Below are 19382 nucleotides of genomic sequence, written 5' to 3'. Positions count from 1 at the left end.
TGGGAAATTGTGGGGAAGAGGTAACAGTGAATGCAGGAGCTCAGAAGGGGAGCCTGCTGGACGTGTTGTTGGGGTGGCATCATGGCTGATACTGAGGGAGTTGAGAAATAACATTTTATTTTTTATTTTTTACTACTGGTTTAGACTTAACTAACCAAGTTAATGGCGCAAACAACTAAACACATTAGTAGAGACAGGCATGAATGAGAGAAGCAGTAGCTGGGGCCAGGTGCTGTATGGTTAAGGTAACGAGCTCACCTGCCTTCAGGGCCAGACCAGTACCTTGACTTAGTGAAGACAGTGTGGCCTTACTTTTGTTCAATTTTTAATAGAGCCATAGGTGTAGAGAAATATTGCTCTGAGAAAAACAGCAAACACCATGATAAAATGGCAAGTGAGCAGTACAATGCCATGATGATGATGGCGAGTGGCCTTTGACCTCAGAGAGACACAGTAGGGACTGGGAGCAGCTCAGAGCCTGCTGACCCTGACTGAAGGGGACAGCTGTTCCTCAGTGCCAGCCAAACATTGCCATGTGGGATTGTGAGCTGTCTGGGCTAAATTTGCCAAGTTTTCCAGAGAACCAGAAATCTGAATTTTTCTTTGAAAATTCCCAGATTTAAAAATGTTGGCTCAAACTTTAAAAAACCCTACAATGAATAGATAAAATGCATATGTGGACTTACAGTCTGAAACATCTGCTGGAAGCCCTTTTATATTATGATAAAGGGGGTTCAATGAAGTATGATACATGTGAACCATTTCCTTGTGCCTGGTACATAGCCAGTACTGAGGAGAAAAAGGTACTTATTATTCATTGCACTCTTGATGTGTTTAAGTTGTTTTCACCGTTAATTTATTTAATGAACTCTCAATCCATATTAAAGATAAGTATTATCCTAGTTTAATTCAAGTGATTAAAGTAATGAATGATTTTTTTTTTTCTGTTTGCATATTGGTTAGTAGTTTGCCCTATTAGTTTGGTTAATTCTATGTTTGTGTTACATGAGCAAACATTAATTTTGTGTAATTCATGCAAAATTAGTGAGGAACAAAGGATGCACGTTTTAAATCCTGTTCTTCTCTTGTTTACTGTCCATTTCCATTGCTGGGCAATCGTTGCTTCCCTCACTTGTCCTGGTGCTTCCACTCATTTAGATCTTGAGACCTCCTAGCCAGTGTTAGCTGCATGTGCAAGTGGGAAGGACCTTTGGCAAAAATGCCATTCTGAACCAGGAAAAGGATGATGGGGAATGCAGTCTTACGACGTGATGTCGCATTTAGAAGGTTTTCATCAGTTTTAATGAAATACAAATGTGCCCAAAGTAAGTTATTTTTTCCCCCAGGGAAAAAAAATCTTCATTTAGTATGGTCTAACTCATGCAGTTTTGTATTACAGGAATCATGTTTGGTGTGTTGCAATCCCTTGGCAGTTGTCTTGGGGAATTTTATTCAGCACAAGCATCTCTGACGGTTCTGGCATCAAGTTGGGTTAATTACTTGTTCATGTACTTTTTGGTCTTTGTGTTAAAATTCTGAAGCATCGTGGAGAGGAACACTGGGAGTAACAAAATATATTTGAATATTTCTAATAGATTAAAGGCTTATAAAAAAATCTTTTTCCCCCCAAGGGGTTTTTTTTTTTATTTGCATTGTTTTCAAATGAGATCATTTTATATCAACATGAAGCTAAGAACTTGAAAATAAACTTTTTTGTGTGTGAAAAATCTTATCTGTAAATACAAGTTTTTAATTGAGTCAATATTTCTCTCAATTTTGGTTACAGATCATGGAGGAAACAAATACGCAGATTGCTTGGCCGTCAAAACTGAAGATTGGAGCCAAATCCAAGAAAGGTAAATTGTGAGAGAGCGAGAAATAGGTGGTTTTGATAACTGAGATTATGGAATCACTGCAGGTTTGCTGGGGAGAAAACTAACCTTTATTCTTAACACTTTTGTCCCAAAATATTTGTTAAGTAGAAGTCTTTCAGGAGGATATTCGTGATTAAAAATAATATATAGTTTTTATCCAACAACAGAAAAATATTAACTATTAATATTATGATAGAAATGTAAACAGATGCAGCAACCTGTGATTTCAAGGGTGCTCATTCGATTGATATCATGAGTCATGGTAACTCTTCACATGTTTTTAACACATAAATTTCTATTGTTTATATTTCAGAGTACTTTTTTGTGTACTACACAGGTTTAATAGCTGCTTTTTTTTTTTCCTTCCAGTATGATATGAACCTTAGATTTCAGGTCTCGAGTGCTGCTTGTGTTCATCTGTCAGACAGCAAAGAACTCATTAGATTTCCCTTTTAGGCTGAGTGTTTCCCTTGCCTGGTTTTACCCTATGGGACACTACTCAATGTATAGATGTTCGGAAATGAAAATAAAGGCCTCCTTAGTTTTCTCCCTGGATTACATAGTATTTTCAAATGTGACCTGCTAGTATGTGTTTTTATGGATAGTTTTTAAAATATGACCTTAGTCCCAACAAACTTTGTTGAGTATATTTCATTAGAAGAATACAGATGCATGTAGTTGTCAGGATATAATGACAAATACCATCAAACAATTAAAAAATAATTGCAGTCTGAACATTATCCATCATGGTCTGGCTTTCTTATTGTTGCTGTTTAGTTTCGTATTTGTGCCCCTTCTCCCCATGATTTACTGCTAAATGATAACATTGCAAGATTTCTCAGTTTCCTTTCTTACTTCAGTCCAGTTTGCCTTCTTTTAATTGCATTTCGTTAGAGTTAACTCATCACGTGGAATAAAAATTATTTTAGTTATTTAGTGAGTGTTGTTAGCTGGACTTGAATTGACAGGAATTCCTATAGAAAATCCTATCTTGTTACTTTTTGTTGTTGTTGTTTTGAGACAGGGTCTCACTCTGTCACCCAGGCTGGAGTGCAGTGGCATGATCATGGCTGACTGCAGCCTTACCCTCCCAGGCTCAAGCCATCCTCCCACCACAGACTCAAGTAGCTGGGACTATAGGCACGCACCACCATGCTTGGCGAATGTTTGCATTTTTTGTAGAGACGGAGTTTCACTATGTGTTGCTCAGGCTGGTTTTGAACTCCTGAGTTCAAGCAACTCTCCTGCCTTGATCTTCCAAAGTGTTGGGATTACAGGTGTGAGCCACCGCACCCAGCCTTGTTACCTTTTTAATTGTTATCATGGGCGGTAAGGAATTGGGAACTTATATGCTAAACAATCATAAGAAGACATGGTGAATTTGCAAGTGCAATTCTGTATCTTTGTATAAACCTGTATTTCTCAAGTGCTGTAGAATATATTCTTAATTAATCTTCAATAATTTTTGTGGTATGTTGGAATGTTTTGTACTCATTATGCAGAAGAAGAAACTGCCGTTCATGGATTATCTAGCTATTTGCAGCATTTAAAAATTTCTGTCCTACTACTTGAGTAAATTGGAACTTGAATGTAGACTAAATATTCTTTCCCTATTTTCAGGCATTTTTACTTAAAGAATAAAATTAGCTTTATTACTAGCCTAATAAAAATGCAACTTAATCAGTCTCCGAAGAAAATTCCCAAGGAAACGTGAACATTAAAACAATTCCAGATAACTTTTTATGTCTTCTTCTCTTGCAGTATCCATGCTGTTGTTTTCCTCTGCCCTATGCCATTATCCTGAGAAACTGAGAACTGATTAGTTTTTGTTCAAAATGTGGTGACAACATTAGACATTTCAGAAAATACGGAGATGAATAGATTTTATTCATTAGTTTCTTGTCATTGGCACTTAACCCATTCAGAATGGCCAACTATATTGCACATTTTGATTATATATTTTGCTTTGGAATTAAGAATATTTCAGCAGTACATTCTACGGCATTTGACATAATTTCCACATGGTTAAAATTAACCTTTGGAATTGTGCCTAAGAATTGATCCCTTCAGGCCTGGATCTACAGGCATCATTTTATTTTGTATTATTTATGAAGTGTTATGGATGTATATACTACTATATGATGCACAGAATGCACTTAAAGAGAACATGGAAGAGAGAGAATCAGAAGTTTGCCTCAGAGGAATTTACTGTTCAGAATTTACTTGAGTTGTTCTTATCATTTAAGCACACAGCTGCTGAATCAGTTCTTGGCTAATATCCCTGGTATGTGTATACCTATATTATTTTTTAAATGATGCACTTCAGAGATGCAATTTTTGGACCAAAATTTGTATTTAATACATGTGAATTGAAAATGGCAGGAGGTATGTTAGAAGGTAATTATTTGCTCTTTCATCTGATGTGGCCGTTCCTTCTCACCCCTGAGTGTTGTAGAGGAAGGAATTGTTGGTATTTAATGCTTTTTCATTCCAGACTATTATTATTCAGGAGACCCAAGAATATAAATGTATTTAGGGACCCATGCCATGTTTTGGGTGATAATTACATTCAAAATCCTATGGTGATGTGAAACTTTGGAATACACACATAATCCCCAGGCTGTGCTAGAGAGACAGTGCAGCCATAGGTTTGTGTTGCATGTCACTTTTGAGTTTCTAAAATGTGTGTTGGCTAAATATTTGAGCCTAGACAAACATTTTTCATAGCCACTGTTACCAGTTTGCCCCCTTCTTTACCTTACTGGAATTTAGTCCTGTGTTTCCTAAATTAGCTTCCATAGCTCTGTCTAAACTTTATTTTTTGAGCCATTAATCCTATATCCAGAGCTGCTGTTTGAGTGGCCGTACGGCTCACTTGCTTGAAGAGCTGGTAGGAAGCTGCCTGGCAAGAAAAGCAGCCAACAGCCTGAATTTGCCATCAGTTAGTGAGTTCAGATTCTTCTCCTTTAAAGATGCTGGCTCAGTAGTTCTGAGGCTGGTACTGGGAGCTGCTATATTTAACAAGTTTCACTGCTTGTTCTTATGGTCAGGCTGACATTTGTGAGGAAACACAAATCTCACTATCTGACATGGAAATATCATGATTTAGTCACTAAGAAGACCACGTGTTCTGAAGGCAGTGGGTAACCACTACTGAGAAACAGGCAGAGTCCTTCTACAGTCACTTCTGGATAATGCCCATCTTGGCATCTATAGAACTACATTTTTATGGATGCATTAATTTCATTGTTCTATCATCTTTGTAGTCAGTTAACGTGGATTCGTTTAGAGTGATGACAACCTCATTGTTCTGTGCCTGTGCTAAATGTTGGATAAAAGACCATCTAGTTTTTGTCCATTCCCTTCCCTCCTTTCTTATCTCACTTTTCTTACCTTTCACTCCCCCTTCATTCTTCTGTGACTGTATTCTAGATGGAATGTAGTGGGGGAAAGAGTAATAGAAATATTTTCATGTGCACAGGGCATTTTAGGTAAGTGCATGTTTTGTGATATAAACTAAGGAACTATAGAATTATTTATTTAAACTTTTTTAAATTTTAGATTCAGGGGTACATGTGCATGTGTTTTTACATGGGTTTATTGCATACTGGTGGAGATTGGGCTTTTAGTGTTATTGTTACACAGATAGTGAACATTGTACCCAATTGGTAATTTTTCGAGGCCTTGCCCTAGAATTTTTTAAAACATCTCTAGAGTATTGGAAATTATTGGAAGGTTGAATCTGCATTAGAGCTGGAGAGAACTGAGCATTTAAGGTTCAGTATAATGGACATTTAAATCAGTGAATGTAGAATTGTCTTAAAGAAGGTCACAATTAAGAAAAACAAAGCATTATTTGGTATTTCTCCTGTATAACGTAAATTTATTTTAAGTGGATAAAAAATCTAACTGATTCCAACTCTTAGAGTGAGAATACTAGAGCAGTCTCCTTTACATTGAAAAATTTGAGGTTTGTGCCTGTGAAATCAGTATTTAAGGATTAAGGTGTTTAATACCATACACCCTTACCAACAGAATAACTTCAAGCACTCATTAAAATTTTTAACATGCTATTCTGAATCATAGCCTTAGTATTTTAAAATAAATGCAGCTTCATTAAAGTACAAATTGCATTCTTAACAAATTTGATTGTTTTGCCAAATAAAAGTCCTGCCAGATCTGCTTTAAGAAATAGATCAAAATGATTTGTAATGAGAATTTATCACACTGGTATATTGTGTTGTGAGCTTCATGATGCTAGATAAGTTTGTTTTCTTAAACAGGTAAACATTTTTCTCACAGTCTTCTTTTGCTCTTAGTCTGCTTATCAGTCTCTTCTTAGACTGGCGAAGGTAAACGGTAAATGATATGGTTTGGCTCTGGGTCCCCACCCAGATCTCATCTCGAATTGTAATCCTCTTTATCCCCATGTGTCAAGGGAGCGATCTGGTGGGAGGTGATTGGATCATGGGGGTGGTTTAATTCCACGCTGTTCTCATGATAGTGAATGAGTTCTCACAAGATCTGATGAGTTTAAAACTGTTGACAGTTCTTCCTTCCCACGCTCTCTGTCCCCTGCTGCCATGTAAGATGTGCCTGCTTTCCCTTCACCATGATTGTAAGTTTCCTGAGGCCTCCCCAGGCATGCAGAACTCTAGAGTTTAAAACATCAATTAAAGCTCTTTCCTTTATAAATTACCCAATCTCAGCTGTTTCTTTATTGCACTATGAAAACAGACTAAAACAGTGAGTAAAAAATTGTTTAAAGTTTTTAAGCCAAATTTCAAATAACTGAGGTCAGCATGAATGAAGGTTTATTGCCGAGTTCAACCAAGTGATAGGAACTAATCCCTGCAAGTTGCATGATGACTTATAAAACCCCAGGACTAGCAGGAATGAGAGGCATTGACTGGGTTGTTTGATGTTTCCTGGTTTGGAGGCAATTTGGCACCATATTTAACCATTCTCTTCCTCCCAGAATCAACAAAAGAATCTGTAGAATTCCGTGAGTTTTTATTGTTTTTGGTTACATTTTATCAGAACAAGTAGATATCTAATAGAAAATGTTAGCATGAGAAAAATAGTAGACAGTTCATTTTGTTTTCTCCAAAAGAAAATGTTTTGTTGAGTATGCTTACACTTTTTTTGGGTGTTCATAGTGAACTAGTTAGTTGAGGGCTTTAACATAGTTGCACTTAAAGGGCTGAGGGCAGGGAAAATGCATGACAGGGCATGGCATGCTGGACCAAAGTGTTTCCAATAGTGGGTTGCAGCCTATTCGTGTGTCAGGTGTTAGGTTAGTGGGTCGCAGCCAGTAGTAAAATAACCCAACTACGTTAAAAAAAATAGAGTGTAAGGGCATTGTTTGTTATTAAATTACTTTTATTTTGTATTTTTTGAGACAGAATCTCACTCTGTCACCCAGGCTGGAGCGAAGTAGTACAATTTCACCTCACTGCAACCTCTGCCTCTTGGGTTCAAGCAGTTCTCCTGCCTCAGCCTCCTCAGTAGCTGGGACTACAGGCACACACTACCACGCCCAGCTAATTATTATTATTATTATTTTTTGAGATGGAGTTTTGCTCTTGTTGCCCAGGCTGGAGTGCAATGGCGCAATCTCGGCTCACTGCAACCTCCACCTCCCGGGTTCAAGCGATTGTCCTGGCTCAGCCTCCCGAGTAGCTGGGATTACAAGGCACCCACCACCACGCCCGGCTAATTTTGTATTTTTAGTAGAGACAGGGTTTCTCCATGTTGATCAGACTGGTCTCAAACTCCCGACCTCAGGTATTCCACCTGCTTCAGCCTCCCAAACTGCTGGGATTACAGGCATGAACCACCACACCTAGCCAGCTAATTATTTTTTTTGTATTTTTAGTAGAGACAGGGTTTCACCATGTTGGCCAGGCTGGTCTTGAAATCCTGACCTCAAGTGATCAGCCCGCTGTGGCCTCCCAAAGTGCTGGGATTACAGGTGTGAGCCACCATGCCTGGCCAATATTTAATTGATTTACATATTTATAGAGTACAGTATGATATTTCAAAACATGTATACCAGATGTAATGCTCCAAGTGAAGCAGCGTCATTGTCTGGGGTAAACTCCTGAGGTTCGTTGCCTCATGCCAAGGAAATCAAGGACACGGACACACATAGAGTGAGGTTAACAGTGGAGTTTTAATAGGCAAAAGAAAGAGAAAGGAGAATAGCTCCCTCTCCTGCGAGAGAGAAGGGTGTCCAAGTGGAACTTCCAGCCTGCAGTAGAGTGCACAGGATTTTATAGACAGGCTTGAAGAGATGGTGTCTGATTTACATAGGGCCCAAAGATTGGTTGGACCAGGTGTGACATAGCACGTGAAGAAGCTGGCCACCTGACCCTAATCTTTTATTATGCAAATGGGGTCTCTGCTTGGCCTGTGCCATGTTGCTTGCTCCTTACTGTGCACGTGGTTGACAAGGAAAGGGGAAGATGGAGCTGCCATGTTGGACCTACCTAGCCCCCAGGTGGTCTTTTCCTGGTGGCACAGCTGCCGGCGTTCACCTATGCAAGCTTCCAGCTTGCTTGTCTATGTTTGCAGCTCGATTTTACTGGCTGCTCTTTGTTAGACAAGAAAATGATTTGGGGGCTGCTTTCATGAAAAGGAAAATCTTACTGAGGACTTCCTTACCCTCACTATCTGCCTAAGTAGTTTTCTCTTAACTCCTATATCACGAGCAGGGTCATTAACATATCCATCACCTCCAACGTTTATTATTATTTGTGTTGGGAACATTAAAATCCTCTTCTAGCTATTTGAAAATATATAATAAATTATATTTAACTGTAGTAACCCTACAGTGCTATAGAACACTAGGACTTATTATTCCAATCTAGATCTTTCCTTTGTATCAGTTAACCAACCTTTCCCTATACCACCCTCCCACACCACAGCTTTCCCAGCCTCTAGTAATCATTGTTCTGTTCTCTACTTCTGTGAGATCAACTTTTTTCTCTTTCACATATGAGTGAGAACATGCAGTATTTGTCTTTCTGTACCTGGCTTATTTCAGTAGGGTATTTTTGTTTTTGTTTTTGTTTTGTTTTCTTTTTTTTTGAGGTGGAGTCTCACTCTGTCACCAGGCTGGAATGCAGTGGTGCGATCTCGGGTCACTGCAAGCTCCACCTCCCGGGTTCACGCCATTCTCCTGGCTCAGCCTCCTGAGTAGCTGGGAGTACAGGCACCCACTACCGTGCCCGGCTAGTTTTCTTGTATTTTTTAGTAGAGATGGGGTTTCACTGTGTTAGCCAGGATGGTCTCGATCTCCTGACCTCATGATCTGCCCGTCTCGGCCTCCCGAAGTGCTGGGATTACAGGCGTGAGCCACCGCGCCTGGCCAGTAAGGGTATTGTTTAGTAAAACTTTTATATGCATCTCTGTTTATGTGCAAACATACACCTGTGCACAAATACGTTAGTAGGTCTTGATATAAAATGGATGATAATGAAAGGTTGTAGAACACGGTGCTAGGTGGTCAGCTCTCCAAAGGGTAAGGAGCCTGTGGATTTTGTGAATCACTGCATCCCTAACACTGTAACCAGTTGATAGTTGGCACTCAGTAAGTGTTTGTAGATTGAGCCCTCAACTCAATCGTGGAAACAGTGGAACCACTAATACGGATGGGAATGTATATCCCTAAGGTGTGTCATGTAGGAACAAGATTTAGAATTATTGCCTTCCCATGTGAGTGATAATCACTGTTATGAAAATTATCCACACTGATATCTTCCCTATAGACCCCTTAAGTAAAAAAATGTGGGACATGATTGTGACTAAACCTTCTTTAGTGGTTCTGAATAGTCCTAATGATGACTGCCTCCACTAATGAGAGAAGTGGAAGGAAACTTAGGAACAACGACCTGACCATTGTCATTCACAGGACACCTGAATGAATGAAACTCTGGTGCCATTCTCAGTAGGCTTTTAAATGAGACTTAACAAGACACAGCCTCCTGGTAGACCTCCAGACTATAGTTGTTTTGTTTGTGGTTATTTTAATTAGTATTTATTTACATAATTAGCAATTATGTAAGTGGATCCTACCATTTGTTGAAACCCATTGAGGTCAGGCACTATGTTAAATATTTTACGTAGATATTCTTTTCAAATTTTCAGAGCAACTCTATGAGTGAGGTGGTAGTATTTTCATTTTTCAGATGAAGAAACTAAAGCTGGTAAAGATAGATTAACTTGCCCATAGTTTTCCAGTTGGTAAGTAGCAGACCTCAAACCCAAATTCAGGTCTGTTTGTTTCCAGAACTCCAAATCACTGTACTCAAATGCCCTTTCATACCCTTACATGGGTGAGAAAATTCCTTTCATGGTGCTTTTCCCTATTCCAGGAAGTTTCATAATGTATAATAATATCTCTTCAGCAACCATTGCCAAGATTAGCTGATGATACTCAGTCCAGTTTCATAATGTCTCAGTCCTTGGAGATTACAGAGATTTGAAGGTAGGCTGAGGTTAGCATGTCTTATAGACAACACCTCTTTTTTCAGGGGAAATTGGATTTTACAGTTTAAAAAGACAAAACCACTCAAAGGTGTGTACATTTTTGAAAAGTGCTTGCCTCTGAATTTTACCTTGATATTTCATGCCATGTGTTATTTCCTTAGGCAGAGACTTTTTGATATGTCATTAAGTTAAATAACTTTGAAAAAATGAGTTTGGAAGGAAAATAAGCCCAGAATATGTTATAAATTGCTTGTTGTGTTGGTTTTCTTTTATGTGTATATGTGTGTGTGTGGTTTTTTCTGTATGTGTGGTTTAAATATTTGAAAATACGTTTGTAACATACCTGAGGACCTTTGTATTTCTTCTGGGTAGAAAAATGTGTGGTTTTGTTGTTGTTGTTGTTCTTGTTTTTGAGACAGGGACTTGCTCCTTTGCCCAGGCTGGAGTGCAGTGGCGTGATCATAGCTCAGTGCAGCCTTGGCCTCCATGGCTCAAGTGATCCTCTCGCCTCAGCCTCCCAAGTAGCTGGTACTACAGGTGCAAGCCACCACACCTGGCTAATGTTTAAATTTTTATGGAGATGGGGTCTCGCTGCATTACCCAGGCTGGTCTCAAACTCCTGGGCTCAAGCTGTCCTCCCTCCTCAGCCTCCCAAAGTATTGGGATTACAGGCATGAACCTCTGTGCCTAACCAGAATATTTTGTACTTAAAACTTTGGTATATATTATTAAGATCATCACTTGGTGAATGCTAATTGAGGGCCCAAAGTAGAAATTCACCCCAAGAGTTGAGTAAGTTGTATGCAATGTACTAATAATCACTGGCTAGAGAGAGCATGGTCTAAAAAGGACCACTCAGAGGAGAACAGAGACCTGGGCCATTCCAGTTCTTGAAGATTCCAGTATACTTAAACAATAAAAAGTTTATAAAAAGACTGTATTTTTAAATATTCAATTTTTCAGTGCATATCTTTCTACATGAATAACTGTATTTGTAGATACTGCCAAATATGCACATTTGAGATCCTTTTTGAATACATATTTTCTCACACTCACACACAGTGCACACATCATTTTACAGGTGAGACAGCTCATGTTCGGTGACCTATTAGCAAGACTGAGGACCTGAGCTTGGGTTCATTTCTTGATCTCCAGCTAGTTCTGCCTTCTTCTCTTCTGAAGGCCCCAGGTATTGGCTTGTTTTCTTACCCTATAACTGCTGCAAACTAGCCGTTCTTTCCAATCTTTTTTCTCTCTCTCTTGTACCAGGGTCAGAGAGGAAAATGGTCTCAGCTTTTCAGTTATCTTCTCAAGTCTAAATAAGCAAATATATCTGGTAGTTTTCTTTCTTTTCTTTTTTTTTTTTTGAAAAGATATTTTCCCGTAACTTAGAAAGGAAACAAATTTTCAGTGGAATAGAGAGGTGAGAAAGTAAGTAAAAAAGTGAAAACATCAACAGAAAGACAAGCCAGAGATGGAGAGAAAATATTTGCAAAAGACACATCTGATGGAGAACTTTTACTCAAAAATATACAAAGAACTTTTAAAACCTAACAATAAGAAAACAACCTGTTTTTTAAAAGTGGATCAAAGATCTTAACAGACACCTCACCAGAGAAGATATACAGATGGCAAATAAGCATGTGAAAAGAGCCTCAACATCATGTATCATTAGAGTTGCAAATTAGAACAGTGAGATATCCCTACTTACCTGTTAGAATGGTTGAAATCCCAAACACTGACAACACCAAATGCTGGTGAGGATGTGGAGCCGTAGGAACTCTCATTCATTCTTGGTGAGAATGCAAACTGGTACAGCTACTTTGGAAGATGGTTTTGCAGTTTCTTGTAGAATTAAACATGCTATTACCGTATGATGCAGCTGTCTCACTCCTTAGCATTTACCCAGGGGAGTTGAAAACTTATGTCTGCACAAAAATCTGCACATGGAACAGATGGTTATAGCAGCTTTATTCGTAATTATCAAAACTCGGAAACAACCAAGATGTCCTTCAGTAGGTGAATGAATAAATGTGGTACATTGACACAATGAAATATTATTCAGTGCTAAAAAGATATGAGCTATCAAACTGTGAAAGGGCATGGAGGATTCTGTTTTCAATCTAAGTGAAAAAAGCCAGTCTGGAAAGGCTGCATACTTTATGATTTCAACTCTATGTCATTGTAGAAAAAGCAAAACTTTGGTGACAGTAAAAAGATCAGTGATTATCAGGGACTTAGTGGGAGGGAAAACAGAGCACAGAGCATTCGTAGGGCAGTGAAATTATTCTGTATGATTTACAGTGGTGAATATACGTCATTATACATTTGTCAAGCCCATAGAACAGGTTTTGAAGTTGATGTGATGTTGACAGTACCCGGGGAGGCAGTGCCCATGTATAGAAAGCGGCATGTGGGAATTCTCTGTACTTTCAACTTGATTTTGCTGTGAGCCAGAAACTGCCCTGAAAAATAAAGTCTATATTTAAAAAAATAGTCATAGATACTGGACACAGCATTTGTATCAGCATTTTAAAATATACTGTATGCAAAGATAATATTGTATGATCAAGAATAACTCCTTAATGTATACATTTAAAAGCACCACAAAATCTCTTAAGAAACAATCAAAAATTTTATAAAATTTTAAAAACGGAAAGTGAGGAAAATGTCTGAATTAAACAATAAAACACACCCAGTTATTCAACACCAGGTGACGACTGGACCGCGTCTGGATTTTTCTTAGCTTGCGTGACTCTGTGACTACTACTCTCTGCTTTCTTGGGCTCTTTCTCCCTCAATCTTCCTGTTTCCAGAACAGATGTTTTATGTCCTCCTGCCTATAGTGATGTCCTAGGATCCCTTCTATCTGCAGCTCTTTTCTTACCTGTTAAAATGTATGAGGAGGAAAGGAGAAAATATTGATTATTTATCTGTTTTGTAATAGACTTTATAATAGTTGCCTGTTGTAATCTCTTTTAGTCCTTACAATAACCCACATGGAGTGTTATTGTCCCCATTATATATATTAATAACTAATGTGAAAGATGATATAATTTGTTGAAGGCCACTAAATTGTAAGTGATGTAGTTTGGATATAAACCTTGGTTTCAAAATTCGAGACACGGTAATCTTGTCCGTTCTGTAAGAAGCAAGCACATAAGTGCTAATGATGAGTGGTCACACACAAAAATAAAGATTTACTAACACATTTATTTAAGAAAACTCAGACTTAAACTACATTTGGTTCTTAAGTATCTTCTTCAAAAAGAAAGGCATTCTTGGGTAATTCCTTTCCTGACTTTTAGAAGTGTGCTGGATGTCATCTTTTAAAAATGTTCAGCTTACATTTATTTTTATTATTGTTGTTCTTCATGGTACCTTTCTTTCCTTTATTCCTTTTTTGAGACCCATTAAGGATTTTACTGGGATTTATAAACTTTCTTCTGGAATGGTGGTTCTCCACCTGAGGTGATTTTATTCCACATGGATCATGTGGCAATATCTGGAGACATTTTTCGTTGTTACAGCTGGGAGAGGGTGCTACTGGCATCTAGAGGGTAGAGCCGAGGGATGCTGCTAAACATCCTACCCTGCAGGAGACAGCCCCCTCAACACAAAATCATCTAGCACAAAATGCCAGTAGCTCAAGGTTGAGAAATGCTGAACTAGAGGAGTGGGCTTATTATCAGGATAGCATAGCACTGGATTCCCATTAGAATCCATAGTGTCTTCATAACACTGGATTCCCATTAGAACAGTTCATGCAGCCTGGTGCCTCAATTACCTGGCTTCCTTTTTTGTAGCATTCGCATTAGAATATAGTTTAATGTGACTACAGAAGGAAGAAAATACGTATGTAACAAAATAGGTGAACTAACAGAATTTTGGTAAAAGAGATAAAACACAGTAGGGTGATAGGTCTAAACATTTTAAAAGCCAGTTTGCAATCAGTGTTGAATTGTATAGTTGAATTGTGCAACTTCAACTGTTTTTTTATTCTCCATGAATGATTCACGTTATGCCTTTGTGCCTGCTTCAGTGCTGGCGGACAGACCTTCTACCCTCCCGGTTCATGTTGCCTCTGTCTTCCATTCCTCTTTGCTGGAACGTGTAGTTGTGATAACTGTGACAATTCCTAAGGTTTCTGACAGTTTTTGAACACCACAATGGTGCCGTAAATTCCTGTCTCGGCCAGGAGATGGACACCACATTTTGGTGGTTTCTCAAACCATGTGTGACCTTTTCCTGGTTTTCCTCTGTTCTGTCAGTCATGGCATGGCTGGACAGAATTCAGGGACATCTATCAGGCCTGTCAGGGGCAATTAAATTATTTTCATGAAGGCATTTTACAGTTGTAAACAATATTGAAGCCACCGTGTTGCATTTCTCATTAGCTAAAAAAAAAAAAAAAAAAAAAAGATAGTGGCATCTTCATTTTTTCCAAAGTCATTTTTATGCCATTAAAGTATGGCTTGTGGTTTATTATTACATTTTTATGCAACCTTGGCACTGACATTTTTATCAAAAGATATTGGAGAGATTTCAGGAATGAGGAGTTACATTCCCTTTATATCTTGTTGCCAGAAATTACTCCTAAAGCAAAATAAATTCTGCCTGAAATAAAAATAAAATGAGAACACAGCATATGCGTGTTTTTGGCTCTGTGATCTATGCAAATAGTTATGTATTAACTCACTTATTAAAAAGGGCTTATTCTACACACACATTTCTACCATTGGATTTTTCTTCTTAAAAAATAACCAGAGAACTTCTATATAAGCACGTAAACAGTAATACCATTATTTTTGTAGCTGCATGAAATACCATTGCATGTGTATGTGAGATATGGCTGTAATATACATTTCAACAGATATGATGACATTGGGTTGTTTTCTCTTTTGTCTACAATGAATTTCAAATTTATTTGCCTACTGTTACACATTTTTTATGTTGCATAAATTCTTTCAAGTAGAATTTTTAGGCCACAGAATATGAGTAACTTTAATATTTTTTAGGACTGTCACCTTGTCCTTTCAAATGACTGTTGAACTCCTACTAGGCAGGGGCTGGATTCTGGAAAGAGAAACAATTGTTCTCGCTCCTCTTTGCCAATACTGTGCTTTCCTGTCCTACGTCAGTCTAAATAGTGAAAAAAAAAAAAAAAAAAAAAAAAAAACCCTCATGTTGTCATATGCACTTTCTTAATAGAAAAGTTGAGCATCTTTTAATCTGTTTGTGGAACACTTATTTATATCACTCTGTGAATTGTTTGCCCTTCCCTTTTGTTGGTTTATTCATTTTCTTTCCCTATTTTAGTGAGTTGCTGTCTTAGTTCATTTTGGCTACTATACCAGAATACCTTAGCCTGAGTAATTTGTAAACAATAGAAATTTATTGCTTCCAGTTCTGGAGACTGGGAAGTCCAAGATCAAGGTGCTGGCCGATTTGGTGTCAGAGAGGGCCTGTTCCTCATAGGTGGCACCTTCTATGTCTTCACATGGTAAAAGGGGCAAAAAACCTCCCTCACATCACTTTTATAAGGGCTCTGATGCTATTTAGGAGGATGGAGCCCTTATGACTTAATCACCTTCCAAAGTCCCCACATCTTAATACTGTTAGCATTAGGGGTAGGTTTCAACATAGGAAATTTGTGGGGATGTAAACATTCAGACTATAGTACTTTTTCATTTTTATTTCCTAGTAAAATTAGACTTTCACATTGTTTTTTTCTACTGTTTAATTGTCTTGCCCAAACTGTTCCTTCCTTGTCACCAATGCTTATTTACAAGTAATTGATGGATAATTTCTATTTCAAATTAGAATGAAATGAATTGACCTTAAATCCTAATAATGTGTTAATTTTTGAAGGACTATAGACAAGTATGTATTAACATTAAGGCCATTGGATTTCCAAAATAAATTATCTAAAGACTAGGTCCTCAATAGCATGGAAATGTGTGTGTGTGTGTGTGTGTGTGTGCACGCACATGCACACGCATATGGTGCGTGTGTACGTGCATGTTTGCCCTGATATGAAAATTACTTACTCTATTATACAATAGTTATTGAATTTCTGAATTTTCTTGGTATAACAGAAAGATGATACAATACGTTGTTTGGTTTTGTTTCCATGTGTTGGGATTTGAATTCCAATTTTAGGGTAAAGTTTCTGAATTTTTTTTTAACCCATTATATTCAAGGGAAGGACATATCAACTTCGGTATGTTATTTTGAATTGGCTCATATTCCATTTCTACTTTGTCACCATTTCTAGAATGGGATCCATATGTAAAAGTGTTTAGCTTTTGGTATGATTTACTTTCTCTTTAACACTCAGTTTAATTAACTGAGAACAAAATTCACCTTCTGTGTTGTGCAATTTAAGAGGTGCCAAAATAGCACCTTACATTAAAAAATATCCTGGAAATATTTTTGAGTGCTTTGAATAAAGTTTCTCCAGCAACATTGATTTATATTTTGTTCCTCAACTCATTATGCTACTTTACACCTTTACCTGGGTTGTGTCTGCTGTGGAAGGGCATCCTCCACCCTCCCTTTTCCAGCTGGCCAACTCCCACTCATCCTCACACATCCATCCCAGGTGGCATGTCTTCCTGGAAAGCTTCACACACGCCTCCAGATGGAGCCTAACACTCTGTTTCTTGCACCAGCTCAGCACCTTATTCATACTTACATTTGGGTACTTTTCATGCTTGTATTGCATCAGCCTAGACATTTGTCTTTTCTTTGGACTTTGAGCTCATGGACCTATGTCAAAGACCAATATGTCTTATTCCCTTCCATGTGCACAGTGCCTGCCAGAAAGTTAGAGTGATAAATTATGAATTAAAGTTTACATTATCATTAGATTTAGGATAAATTCAAAATTAATTCAGCAGTTATTTAAGTTATTCTGGTATCTTTTGAATAACTTTTGAGAAATTGAAAAATGGCCCTGGCAGCTGACAGGCCACAATGTTCCCAACTGAACATAAATACCTCTTGCAGAATATAAATAATCAGACAAGCCTACTTCTTGAGTATGTCTGAAACAAGACTGAGACAAGGACCCTCTCCAACCACAAACGTAATTAAACATCCCTCTCTTATGACTGACATGAATGATTGCTTCTTCTTTACCGATGATGACTCCAACTCAGCTTTAATCCTCTTTTTTCTAGATTAAATTTGCCAAGATAATCAATGAATTGTCCCTACCTCTTGACAGCTCCCAATCCAAACCTGGCCTCTAGTTTCTTAAGCCTTTCTTGGAATCACCCAAAACAAACTGAAATTGTGTCCTAAGTATCCACCAGTTTCTTAAAATTCTCCAATTACTTTGGTATACTCTTTCTTGCTGTAGTAAGTGAATGAAAGCTCAATGTTTTTACTAACAAGAGTGTTCCTGATGGTCTTTGATTAGTGGGCACTAGAGTGAGTGTTGGAGGAATTTAAGAAAGAAACATTTATCTCAGTCTCTGCCCTTTGGATACTTAGAGTTTGCCTGGGGATTCTGGCCCTACTTGCTTTAAATAAACCTTTAAAATGGCATTGTTTGCCATCAAGACTAGAGTAGAGGAGGAGAAGACTGCAAGTCACAGCTAAGGAAACTATTCCTTAAGTATTGATAATTTCTAGTGTGGATCTCAAAAGGCTGGGGCATTCTGTATGGGAAAGGCTGAGAGCTGGGGAGAATCATTATGTGTTACAGGAAGAGAGGAGGCTATTTCTTGAAAGGGAAAGTATTCGAAGTGTTGGTGGCCAATAAGGTTGGACAGGTAGAGGAGATCAGTGACAGCCAGTGACCTTGTGAGAACTCATCTACAGACAGCGAAAATCCTGGGGTTCGGAGTGGACACAGGAGATAATGAGTAGGAAGGGGTTAAAATACTGAAAGATGAGTATAGTAGATTGTATTTGATGACAGGAGGATCAGAGAGTCTTTTTTTGAAAGATGAGTCAGCAGGACATGGTAACTTGATAAGAGCAAGGAATTGGGTGGTGGGCTGCTGTAGCAGATACTTTTGATATGGTCTTGGCCCACCTGTGAGTTCACCCACAGTGGACATCTCCCATGCATGCCAACAGCTTTCCATCTCAAGGGCCTGGTCTGTGCTTCTCTGCCGGAGCACTATGTCAGCCCTGTGGAAACTTACCTTGCTGCAGAGCTGCCTCGAAGTACAGCCTTTACCCAGTGAAGGGCTGGAGTCAGAAAACAAATCCCTATTTTCCACTTCTCTTTGTGGGACAATTCTGAAGCACATTATTTATGTTTTTTCAGAACATCCTGGGGATGTTGACCCCCAGCAGGAATGCTCCATACCACCCCCTCCCATGGTTTTTCTCTCTACTCAGTCAGGCTTTCCTCACTTCCTAACTTATGCTCCATGGGATCACCTCCCCAATCCACTGTGCCACACTAACCCAAATTCTTATCTCAAGGTGACTTTTGGGGGAACCCAAACTAAGATGGGTATGTTGGATAATTGGCGTAATTATTATGCCATGGAAAAATGGAATTGGGATTCTTTCCCAGGTTAATTAATGACTGCTGTCTAGTGAAAAAATGACTACAGTCATCTCAAGTGTATTTTATATATCAGTGCAGGAATATGGCAAAATGCTTTAGAGTTCGTGGCTTGTTTTGAGAAAAAAAAAATGCTCCAAACCATCTGCAAAAGTATTACAGTGATCCCAAGTGGAACATCGGCACTCGAAGCAGTTTCCAGGCACATTAGATTGTTGTCAACAAAAAGAAAAATATACGCCATGGGGAGGAGCAAGAAGAAAGAGAGGGTCTAGAGATCCATGATTTTAGCAAATCAGGAAAAATAATTTTCAGCATGTGAGCAGGCCAGGAGCCCTGAGCTCCTTCACCTGGATGTCATCCAGGTGGCTTAAGATTCTCAGGCTATCGGCAACTATGATGTGGCTCTTGTCAGGTTAAGGAGCATTGATGATTGATCACAAGGGAAAGGACCCAGCCATATGATTGTTTCTGTCAGATTGTAC

The 19382-nt window shown here is 38.4% G+C and overlaps 2 protein-coding genes across 5 annotated transcripts in view; both read left to right on the top strand.

The window, feature by feature from the left end:
- The window catches only part of PHYHIPL (phytanoyl-CoA 2-hydroxylase interacting protein like), a 1239789-nt gene that overhangs the window by 670047 nt on the left and 550360 nt on the right, over window positions 1-19382 (top strand). The window lies entirely within an intron of this gene.
- BICC1 (BicC family RNA binding protein 1) overlaps window positions 1-19382 on the top strand; it is a 328071-nt gene that overhangs the window by 196934 nt on the left and 111755 nt on the right. For all 4 annotated transcript variants that reach the window (XM_050803022.1, XM_050803023.1, XM_050803025.1 and 1 more), the window contains one exon: window positions 1787-1856. In XM_050803022.1, coding sequence (XP_050658979.1) covers window positions 1787-1856 — 70 coding nt within the window. The remainder of the gene's footprint in view (window positions 1-1786; window positions 1857-19382) is intronic.

This window comes from Macaca thibetana, chromosome 9, assembly GCF_024542745.1.
Source record: "Macaca thibetana thibetana isolate TM-01 chromosome 9, ASM2454274v1, whole genome shotgun sequence".
In the NCBI taxonomy this organism is placed as follows: Eukaryota; Metazoa; Chordata; class Mammalia; order Primates; family Cercopithecidae; genus Macaca; species Macaca thibetana.
The sequence above is the reverse complement of the archived record's forward strand: the minus strand, read 5'-3'. Positions and strand labels throughout refer to the sequence as shown.